We start from the raw sequence: 11,959 nt of genomic DNA on the forward strand, positions 1-11,959 counted from the left end.
AAACATTTATGCACTGCTGAGGTCTGGACTTGGACCGGACAACTGCAACACCTCAATTCTTTTCTTTTTCACTCATCCAGTTGTAGATTTGCTGCTTGGGATCATTGTTCTGTTGCATTACCCAATTCTTGCCAAGCTTTAGCTGTTGGACAGATGGCATTTGCATAAAAGCAGTGCAGTGAATTTTGGTAAAGCTTCGAGGCTTTCACTGTGAAACAGCAGCTAATGGGTAAATTTGGTTTAACTGGAGATTTGCCAATTTTCTTTAGCTTTTTTTTTTTTTCATTGCCAGAGTGAAGCAAAGAGGAAAGAAAGCTCTGAATGACAGTAGCTCCCACATTAAGCTGGAGGGAGAGCTCGCCCACAATCACTCTATCTTTGAGGGGTTTTCAGTTAATGAAAGTCCCAGAGGGCTAAAGACCACGTCTTTCGAATAAGTTCATACATGATGTTAATGATGCTACTAAAAATAGAGAAGGAGGGGGGGTAAAAAGACCTTTTTCGGTAGTTCGGGAGTTCACATGTGGTTGTAAAACTACACAAATGTCACCAAACAGTTTGGAGGACGTCCTCGTCTCTCGCAAAGCATTGAAAGGATCCGACTCTGCAATTTTCTCCGAGGAGCAAATGGACATAAATGTCTCTTTTAACTCTAGCTGTCCTCTAATACTGTCACAGTTCCCACTTTAATATGTGTGCTGAATCCAAAGGGAGCAAAGCAGCTTTTAGAAAAGAGATAAGGGACTCGAAGGTGGGAGATTTCTGGTTCAGCTTATTTCACTTGAAAAAGTGTTCAAGTAAATGGGTGAATTTCACTGTTGGGTGTGTTAGGAATTTGTGCTATTAAATTAGGAGAAATTAATTAATAATCATTCATAAACTGATTTTTTCAAATCTGTTTTGAAACAAAGAAAAGGGAAGGGCAATGAGACGAGAAAGATGTGCGATTTTTGAGCCCACAGTCTCCAACACGTCAAACCACTATAGTAATGTCATTCCACATGTGCGTGTTTGACTAGCATCCCGGTCACCACATTAAGTAGCATAATATTTGCTGTTACTCTAACAGGTCAACACTGAATCAGCCCTGGCGTGGGGCTAGCTGTATCTGTGCTGCTCTAATCTTTACCTGTCTGAGTACATAAGCTATTAATAATAATAATAATAATGGATTGCATTTATATAGCGCTTTTCGAGAACCTCAAAGCGCTTTACAATTCCACTATTCATTCACTCTCACATTCACACACTGGTGGAGGCAAGCTACAATTGTAGCCACAGCTGCCCTGGGGCAGACTGACAGAAGCGAGGCTGCCATATCGCGCCATCGGCCCCTCACAGGCCAAACTGTTTGTCTTCCAGCAGTATACGCTGGTAAACAACACCTAGATGGTGGCGGGATCCTGCACACTACAGTCCTGTCAAACCTGGCAGCATATTTACATGCAGATGTTCATTTAAAAATATTGCAGCCTTAGAAAAAAACTAGTAAAACATGTTTTAATTATGCTTTCTTTGCTTTAAAAAATATATAAATAAACAGTTCACTTTCATTTCTAATGCAACACGTTTCCATAAGACTTTTAACAGCAGATGGTGAATACACTTTCATCAGAACGAATGAAAGATGAAGGAGAGACTGAGTACAGACCATAAACAATTTACCTGGGAGCCAACATTTTTTGGAGATTACAGTTTTAAAATGATGGCTGTCTGGCGCGTCGTTAAAAACAAGAAAGATTGGGTAATTATCAGGAAAAGTTATTCACGAAAAAGCAATGAAAATGACAGACCAAAACAAATCGCACCACAACAGTTTCTTCCCTCCCACGTTAGCCCACAGCTAAAAACACACACACACAAAACAAACACAAAAAACCCACCAGATTTTGTGCTTTGTTTGTTTAACCCTGTGACTACATTCTGTTGATTGTCCTTATGGCCGAAATGCTGCTTGCACCTACAATTATGCTCAGCACCACTCCTTAAACTGCCCATTTATCATCCTGACTGCAATACATCTCCTCAGTACAAGCCGGCATCAGCTGATTGAGAGGTTGAATAAGCAAAAAGTAAGGATAAGGGTGATTTTCAGCTCATTCAAAGATTGTGAAGAGTTTTCAGACCTGCCTACATTATTTTGAATGGACCTTAAATTCCAGTGAGGATTTTATAACACTACAGCAGTTACAAGCATGACTTACTCTGCTTTAAAATGCCTTTCACCTTCAGCCTTCATCACAGTCTTCTTGCTCTGCAGAAGACTGTGATGTATAGGGCATGTTTAATATGGTTGCAGGGGTTTCTATCAGGAGATACCGTTTCCAACAGTACAATGTCTCATGTCAGATTCATTGCCTTTATAAGAAAGCTAACTTTGCTAATGGCAGCATAAATCCCTTGATAAATGGCCTGTATTTGTATAGCGCTTTTCTAGTCCCTAAGGACCCCAAAGTGCTTTACACAACCTGTCATCCACACACACATTCACACACTGGTGATGGCAAGCTACATTGTAGCCACAGCCACCCTGGGGTGCACTGACAGAGGCGAGGCTGCCGGACACTGGCGCCACCGGGCCCTATGACCACCACCAGTAGGCAACGGGTGAAGTGTCTTGCCCAAGGACACAACGACCGAGACTGTCTGAGCCGGTGCTCGAACCGGCAACCTTCCAATTACAAGGTGAACTCCCAACTCTTGAGCCACAATCGCCTTGCATGGTGCTAATATCTTGCTTCAGGAGCTCAGAGAACAAAGTTTTCATTTTCAGGAAGTTCACTTTCCAGCTCTGTGCTTTTTAAAACTGGATTGACTCTATGAAGGTGAGAACTGTCTCCGAAGTATTACTCTACATTGCATCACACTTAAGAAAGCAACAGCCTTATAGGATGTTGAGGAGTCTTTGCATTGTAAACTATAAACCGCAGAAGTCGGTAGGACTTTAGTAGCACTGACACATGCCTGACATTTTTGTTTTGTTTTGTTTTCCTAGTTTGAAAATGACAACTGTGAGCCTGTGTCAAAGTTATTAAATGCAGGACCAGTTAAGCCAAGTGAGCGAACTTCCATCAGTCCCAGTTCCAGACCATGTAATTGCTTTAACATATTTGAATAACTGTTATGGACGTGTGGGTGATGTGCAATTTTACAGCAAACTAGTGAACGACAAAGCGCACAGACAAACAAAGTCACTTTACTGTTCCCAAAAAAGGATCATTACTAATGCAGATTTTTTTTTAACACAAAAGCAGCAACACATTGATTTAGCTCTGATTCTTTCTTTTTTCTTAAACTAAACAAGAGACATAGATAACTGAAACAATAACTTTATATTTTATGCATGTCCAAAGTCCCAAATTATTAGATGGGGAAGCAGGCTGTAGAAATGGAATCATTAACAAATAAAAGAAAGAAAGAAAGAAAACAGATTAAAAATGTTTCTAAATACATTTTAAAAAGTAAAATAAAGAGTTTTACAAGTATTGGCTCTGGTTTTTATGTAAGCGTCACCTTCAGTCATCTTTTTTTTAAATTGCTAACAGTCATCCACAAAAAAATAGGAGACATATAAAAAGAGGAGAAATCACGCAGTGCAAACAAATTCAGGCTATTTCACATAGGCCGTAAATAAACTGTCTCAGATGCAGCATTGCATTTACAGAAATGAATCTATTGTATGATTACAAAAAAGGTGACCAACTGCCATTAAGAGACAACTAGAGAAACTCAAGAACGGCACAATGAAAAAGACAGCATGGAAATCCAGAAAGGTTTTAATTATCTAAAATGGGCTAATGTAGATGATGTATGGTACATCTCAGGATTAATTGGAGTGGCTGTTTACATGCATTTGCCTGCATTTGTAGCTGATCCTTGTTATTTGGATCCTGGGCATTGTGTTACATCCACCCCTGTGGGTACAACTGTACCTCAGGCAACTAGTGATCACTTTAGTTAGGAGGCATGATCCTAAAATACAGCATTAGTTCCTAATTCTTGTCCAATCAACTGTAGGAGGTTTAAGATTTTCTGATGCTTCTTTTTTGCACATACCTGGCAGAAAGGTTTATATTATATAGTGTTCATTCAAATAGTCTTTTACATAGAACTATTCCAAAGAGAGTATTGGTGTATTTATCTGTGTGTGTAACACATAAAACACTAAATGTATGACAGTGATTTTCAGCTATAATATATACAAAGATTTAAATGTAAATGGTGAAGGCTTTTTCTTGATAAACCAAACCAGTCACATTATCACTATAGGTGAGGCAAACTACAGTAGCTCTACAGTAAAATGCAGATCATATTTTACCACGCCAGGTTATCAAAATTGTGCGTGATCAGCAGAAACACTAGAGCAACTGATTAAAAGAGAAAACTGACCACCACGCTCTGTAAGTTAGTTTTGAGCGCGGCCTGTAGTAACTTTCGTGGTAAATCCCTTCTACCCTGTATGAACACTTAGTGTATTGATCCAGGCCATTTAAAAAAAAGTATCTGCAGATGCTACAGAAAGGAGAGCTTGGATGCTCTACAGTGTATCTGGTGCTCAGTGCTCATGTTGTGAGGCTGCTAGCTGGGGCAACAGATGCACCTGCTCTGCATGGCTAAGACAGGTGAAGCTGTGACCGAATATGGTTATTATTCCATCTTTGACTCCTCCTACCGTGTCTTTCCTCTCTTTTAAGTTTAACATGCTAGTGTTTAGTTACAAACTCAACAAAGGAGTTCAGTGCAAAGCCCAGCCAGCTGAACAAGTAGACAGTTTTGCACCCATTCATTTTTAAGAAGTGCTAGCAAGGCTGCACTCACCTAATCACAGATACAGTGTATGGATACAGTGAAATAGTTACTCCTTTTAATATGGTCTGAACTGGAGGTGGTCTACTGTAATACACGGTCCTGATACAGTGTTAGTTGTCTCCCAGGTCAAAGGAAAGGCAAACCTTAGTTTGAGGTAACACAAAAGTAATCTTCAAAAACTGATTTTGCTGGTGTGTTTTTTTTGTGGGCTGTGTGTATTAATAAAGTGGTCAACACCAATACTAAAATTAGTTATCCAAACTAATAACCAGTACAAAACCTTTGCAGTAAAGCTAAGAGGCTTTGGGGTACCGTCAAGTTCTTCTGACTCTGACCTTTCAAGCGTGGTAAGTTTAAAAGCCCACAGACTATTATTAAAGGATCTGTTATGAGATATTTTTTGTGTGTCACGGAGGTCCATTTCATTACTAGCTGCAGAATTGCAGCCAAGGGGCGCCATGCCAATATCTACCAAGAGTCTCTCAGGATCGAAAGGTGTGTTTGACTATGTCTGCCATTTCTACTTTTGAAAATATTCATAGACACAAATGATAGACATAGCGGCCTCAGAGACAGAGAAAAAAAGTATTTTAGCCAATGGTACAGTGTAATAATAAGCACCGGAGGGAACAGTGTTAAAGGTGCAGGTGTTGGAAACAGGTAATAATGATGCTCGTCTTTGTGTGGTAGCTATGTCTCACCTGCTTTCAGCAGGCATTTTATGCCTGTTTTTGGGTTGAACTCAGGCACATTGCTACAGGATGGCATTATTGTGCTTCTATGGTTCTCCCCACCGCATCCTTTGTTCAGCACAGGCACTGTCTGTGCTGTCAGGCTGATTGACTACTAAAAAGTAATGATAAAGCACAATAAAGCCAGTCATGTGCCAGTCAAAATGTCCACAGATACCAATGTTTGCTCTCATATCCATCTTTTCTTTCTTCCCACTCCGCTCCTTTTGTTGATGTCACCCAGTTCGCACCACAACATTGCCCATATCCCCCTTGTTTCTTTATTCCTCCCTCCATCGTCCGCACTGATGAGAGCCTGCATTTTTCCCTACCCTTCCTGTCTTTTGTCCCTCCCTCGCTCCCACCATTCCCACTCCCAGGCTCCCAGCCTGCCTGTAATTGTCTCCCCTCCCCCTCCCTCGGAGCTCCATTGTGAGTGCTTGGTTCAGCAGCCTCAGCCTCTCCTGCAGTATGCAGCGAATGCCTCGTCTTTTCCTTGTGCAGCCTGAGCTAAACGCAGCACAGCCTCCCCCTTTTGGGCTCGGGGAAAACAGAGAAGTAACTGCAGGGCCCAGGCAGGAGAACAAGACTTGGACTGACCCATCTAAGGGGTGTCAGAATCCGAACGCTCGCTGACACCCATCGATTTGTTTCTTCACAGCTGAAAATCTGCTCACCTCCTCTGTCTCTGCTCTCGTACGTAGTCTTGCTCGCATCCTCTGATTTGCTTTAGGTAAACAGCAGGCACGCTGGCCGAAAAACCACGCTGACGCTGCAGTTTTCTGATAGGCTGCATAGTAACGACATGTACACCTTTGGCAAGTGCTGAGTGCGGTCATCTGATTTACAGCTTTTCTTGCAAGACCTGACACACATTCAGTAGAAGGAGAAGAAGAGCCACAGCTGGACCACACCGCGCATCCTGCAAAAATGGCATCCTGAACACTTTTAACTTTTATTTTGCCATAATGACAGAGACGTTTTCAGCACTGTCATGTGAACTGTGAACATTTCTATTGCTCTGTTTCAACTGTGGCATACTTTCTGAACTTTTATACTTGTAAACGCCTCAGTTTGAGCAAAACAACAAAAATCGACCTCCCTGTGTTGATGAATTTATGTAAAACCTCCACCCTCAGGTCCAACAAAGGTTTCCACGGTGACCATTGTTGTCTCCTAATTATCTTCATATGCAGTGTGAGAAGATTGAGATCAAATCTAAAACAGCTCAAAGTCTTGCACGCAGCTATCTGTAAAGGCAAATAAAAGCTGCATATTTGTCAGATCAAATCCAATTACATAACTGCATTTCCCATGCTGCAGGCATATTGTCACTGTTTGTCTGTAGTTGTAAGCAATACTGCAACTCAGGGGGGGAATAAACTGGCGCACAGCGAGAATTTCATTTTTTAAAACTAAAATAAATAAGCGCATGCTATGAAAGATGTCCATGGAGCACATTTGTCAGCTTTCTAAGCAGTTATATCTAGTACATTACTAATAGTTATGTGATTTTAAGTGTGACCACTTACCAAGCACTTCTTAATCTACTTCAGGCTGGCTAAATAAATCTTCTCTCTCTTACTTGCTTACATTTTTTCACAGCCAGCGTTTTCCATATTTTTTTCCTTTCTTGTTTAATTATCCATCGTGAGACAACTGTTGAATTGAATTCATCCAAGTTAATAACTGAGCTGGCATTGTAATATGGATTATTAGCACCAATCCACAGCTAGGAACAATGCTCAGCTGGGGTCAATGGGTGATGGCAGACTAAATCAGCGTTCCTTAGTAACCCATCCTCATCTAATGATAAGTTTGACCTTCCATAAAAGAGAGCAATGACAGACAGGCCCTCAGATGACTGATGTGGATATTTAAGTAACTGATTATCAGGAGGAAGATGGGGTTTTTTTTCAGCTTCAGACTAGCTACCTTGAACTGGACAGTAATTTCAATGATTATTTTTTGTTGTTTATTCATTCCTCTCCTCCCTGTGGTTTCATTTGTAATGACTTTGCTGTTATATAGCATTGCTAGCTGAATATATTTAAGACTAGGAGCGCTATTTGGGTAAAACGGGACATTTGAAGACATTACCACAGACTGTGTGAAACTGACTGGAGTGACCAATCAAATAATAGCTAGAAGATAACATTCCCTACTTTGCTGATTAATAAAGCCTGAAATCCCTCCATTATCTCAACTTAATGCATTGCCTTATTTTATTACATAACAAAGGATTATTGCACTGATGCTCCAGACTCAGCAAAACAAAAACAGAATGGTGGAAAAAAATGAGTGCAGTGGTGCAGCATAATATTAGTCTACTGGTGACCATTTCTATTGATGATGCTCCGTTATATAAACAAGCTGCTTCACTGCCAGTCAATATCACATCAAATCAAACAGACTGTTGTTGTTTTTTTAAAATATAAATGTATATAATGCTAGAGCTACTTTTGAAATTCACCTGAGGTGTTTTGGGGGAAAAAAGTTCCTTTTTGGCAGCTAAAGATGACAAGGAGGAGAAAGGGTAGAACCTTTAGCCTATTTATCCAATAAAAAAGAGATAAAAAAGCAACTCTTCAGCTGCTGCAGAGACACCCATAAAAAAAGCTTTGTTTAACTGTTAAGCCTGTTCCCTGCAGCACTTTCACAAACATGGAAGCCTGCTCCTGAATAATTCAGCACCCAAGGTCACGGCACAAAAAAAAGAAAAAAGAAAACTCTATTTTCCTCCTGTCGTGAACATGAAGAGTTTGTTGTGATCCCTTCAAACATCTATTGACTCCACTGCACAGCATAAAGCCAGGAATTAGTCCATGACTATGGGCCTGCACAAAAACAAGAAATAGTAATAGAACAGAGAGCCCTGCTCACGCCTGCATACCTGAGCAATAAGTGCAGTGGGTCAGGTGGGTTTACCATGCCTTCCCAATGATCGAGCACTCAGGACAAAGCTGATTTAGAGAAATTACCTTCCTCTGCAGCTTCATCTCATTTAATCCACTACACAGCATGCAGCCCACATTAGGGCTGAACAGCACCTCTCTCTCTCTCTCTCTCTGTCTGCAGGATTAGGATTATTTGAAGTTCATCTTTCATGACAAACAGCCCAGAAATTACTTCAACTGTTTCTCTTCATATACACTATAAACAATCACAGCAGCAAAACCGTGACTCTTAGAAACACCCATATGGGCCAATAAATCACCACTATAGCACAGGCTGTTTGCACGAGGACACAGTTTTGCAGCATTTATGAAAGATATGAGGCAAGCCCCCCCACCCATCATCTCTGTGAAGTACTGATGGTCTGCATAATGCACAAGGTGCGCAGTTGACTTGTGAGGGGGAGGAGGAGGGACAAGCCCTGCATGTAGGCCTCCAATATGTATCCTGTGTAAGGCTATGAAGAGATATGAAGAGCATCACTCAGCCAACATCCAGTTTCAGCCGCCAATCAAACATACATAAAGCGCTCTAACACCGACTAATCAGACTGTATGGATGTATGGAAAGGGAGGTAGCCTGGATACCCCCCCCCCCCCCCCCCCCACACACACACACACACACACACACACACACGCACCCCTTCTCTCTCTCTCTCACCCGATTTGGATGATGTTATTACCGATGGTGTGCGTTCAAGGCAATGCAAGATGCGAGATATTTTGTCAGGCCAGGGCTCGCGTCGTTATGAAATCCCTCACAGCGCTGCTAGTGAGTTATAGAACAACACACGCGGCTGTGAATGACACAAGATGGGGTTGATTATTTATTTATTTATTTATCAATCGCTGTCCCTTTCCCCCCCTCACTGAGGCATCACTAGTGTACTTCATTAACCTTCCCTTTCGATCAATATTCATCACTCCACCCTCCGGCCAGGCACGAGATCCAAGCATCGCGTCCACACTGAAATAAAACAAATCCGTCCGGCCTTACCATTCCGTGCCAGTTGATGACGATCCCAGTCCAGTGCCTGTCCTTTTCAAAACATCCCGACGGGAAACACTGCGGAGACCATTGCTGAAGGCTTCATGAAAAAAATCATTGATGTGACGAAGGAGTGAGAGGGAAAAAGGGGTCCGAAAAAGAAGACGAGAGAGAAAGGGGAAAAAGAAGCAGAGGTGGACCGAACCGAGGTTTGCTGATGCTGAATCACTCTCCCTCAGCTCACCACCTTGCAACCATTGTGCTGCAAGATGCTGGCTGTACCATTGTGGACCTCACCAGAGCAGAGAGAGAGAGAGGAGAGGGAGGGAAGAGGAGGGGCGATGGGGGGCGATGTTGCCATGGCAATCGAACAGGAGCACGTCTGACGTCAAAGCCAGGACAGAGAGGGGAGAGGGAGAGATCACATGGAAGCTGTCCCCCCGGATGGGAGGGGCGTGTTAGAGCATCTTCTCATCCCATCCTGTACCGTCCCGCTGGTGCGGTCACGCAGATCGTTGAGGATATGAGGCTCTGTTATTTCTCAGGTTTCCAGGGCGTGTCTATGCAAATAATGTTTTTGCATTTATTGTTGTTGTTATTTTGGGTTTTTTATTTGTTTTTTGTTCTCGACTTTATTTACGTCTTACTTTGAAGATAAAAAATTATTTTGCCGATATTGTGTTGGTCTCATAGATAACCCAGCAGAAGAGACATAATTAAAATCACGTACACATTATTACACTCTTCTACTTCTTCCTTCAGCTGTTCCCTTTCATTATGTTTGGTCGTCTGCATCCATCTCACATCAGCATCCTCCTTGGCCACATCAGCCCTTTGCATCTTTCCCTTCGCATGATTCTCCTCTGAGGCCTTTGTCTTCTCATTTTGCCTGGCAGCTCCATATTCAGCATCTTCTGTAAACCTATCGCTCCTCTTCTGCACATATCCAAACCATCTCAGCCTTGTCTTGCTAACTTTGTCTCCAGATTGCTTAATGTGAGGTGTCTCTCTGAGATACTCATTTTTAATTTTTCCAATCTTGTCTGTTTTCACTCCTTATAAAAACCTTAGCATCTTCAAATCTGCTGCCTCCAGCTTTTTGCTAGTGCCAACCTCTTCAAACCATACTTCATAACAGGTCTCCCTGCCGTCTTGTAAATTATCCCTTTCACTCTTGCTGCTACCCTTCTATCATCCTTGACACTTCACCTTCACCTCCTCCACCCTGTCCGCACTCTCTTTGTCACCTCTCTTGTGCACTGTGTTCATCACCTACTACTTTGTCTTCCGTCTTCACTGTTACACTATTCCTCTTCTCCCCAGTGCATACCTCCACCTCTCCAGGCTCTCATCCACCTGCTCCCTACTCTCACTACAGGTCATAGTCCATGGAGACTCCTGCCTGACCTCATCTGTTAGTTTGTCCATCAGCACTGCAAACAAGAAAGCGCTCAGCGCCAATCCCTGATATAATATCACCCCCACCTTGAATCCATTGTCACTCCTTGCCCTCACCACTATCCTACGGTCCTTATACATGTCCTGCATCACCCTCACAAACTTCTTCACACTTCTGACTTCCTCATACTGTACAACAGTTCTTCTCTTGGCACCTATCCTATCCTTTCTCTAGATCCACAAAAATATGGTGGTGTCCTTCTCTATACTTCTCCATCAGTATTTGAAATAAACATCGTAGCACCCTTTCTTGGCAATCGGTGGCTGCTGCCAGCCCCGACTACTCCACTCATCTGACCACTTCAAACAAACTACAGCCAGTTCTAAGAGTATATGCAAGGTACTACAGATACTACCAGTACAGTGTTATTTTTTTAAAGGGATAGTTTTCAAATCAAATCAAATCAAAATTTATTTATATAGCACATTTTTAAGACCGAAGTACACCAAAGTGCTTTCCATTAAAATCGCAGTACAAATAAAATCACAATAAAATATAAATTACAAATATATAAAATATAAGATAATTACATAATCTAAATACAGAGCCAGATGTAAAATACCCTAATTTGCCTTAAATGCTAGATCAAACAAATACGTTTTTAAACGTGATTTAAAAGACTGAATGGAATCTGACGCGCGAATATGAAGAGGGAGAGTATTCCATAGCCTGGGTGCAGCAACGGCAAAGGCACGGTCTCCTCTGGTCTTCAGCCGAGACCTAGGTTGCACCAAGAGCAGTTGGCCCGATGATCTTAGTGCTCTCTGAGGGCTGTACAGACAGAGGAGATCAGCTAAGTAGTCAGGTGCCATATTGTTCAAAATTTTATAAGTAAACAATAGAATTTTAAAATCAATTCGATATCTGATAGGAAGCCAGTGTAAATTTTTCAGAACAGGGGTGATAGAGTCAAACTTTCTAGTGCCGGTCAAGAGACGTGCTGCGGCATTCTGGACCAGCTGCAGACGCTGCAGAAGGGAAGATTGTAGACCCAAGTAGAGAGAATTACAATAGTCCA

General features: G+C 41.9%; 1 protein-coding gene across 7 annotated transcripts in view; it reads right to left on the bottom strand.

Moving 5' to 3' along the window:
* Nucleotides 1–9,741, bottom strand: part of mapk10 (mitogen-activated protein kinase 10) — a 37,638-nt gene extending 27,897 nt beyond the window's left edge. For all 7 annotated transcript variants that reach the window (XM_004549683.6, XM_004549682.6, XM_076886606.1 and 4 more), the window contains exon 1: nucleotides 9,492–9,741. In XM_004549683.6, the coding sequence (XP_004549740.2) occupies nucleotides 9,492–9,494 (3 nt within the window). In that variant the 5' untranslated portion in view covers nucleotides 9,495–9,741. The remainder of the gene's footprint in view (nucleotides 1–9,491) is intronic.
* Nucleotides 9,742–11,959: the final 2,218 nt, after the last annotated feature.

Source organism: Maylandia zebra, linkage group LG7 (genome assembly GCF_041146795.1).
Source record: "Maylandia zebra isolate NMK-2024a linkage group LG7, Mzebra_GT3a, whole genome shotgun sequence".
Taxonomy (NCBI): Eukaryota; Metazoa; Chordata; class Actinopteri; order Cichliformes; family Cichlidae; genus Maylandia; species Maylandia zebra.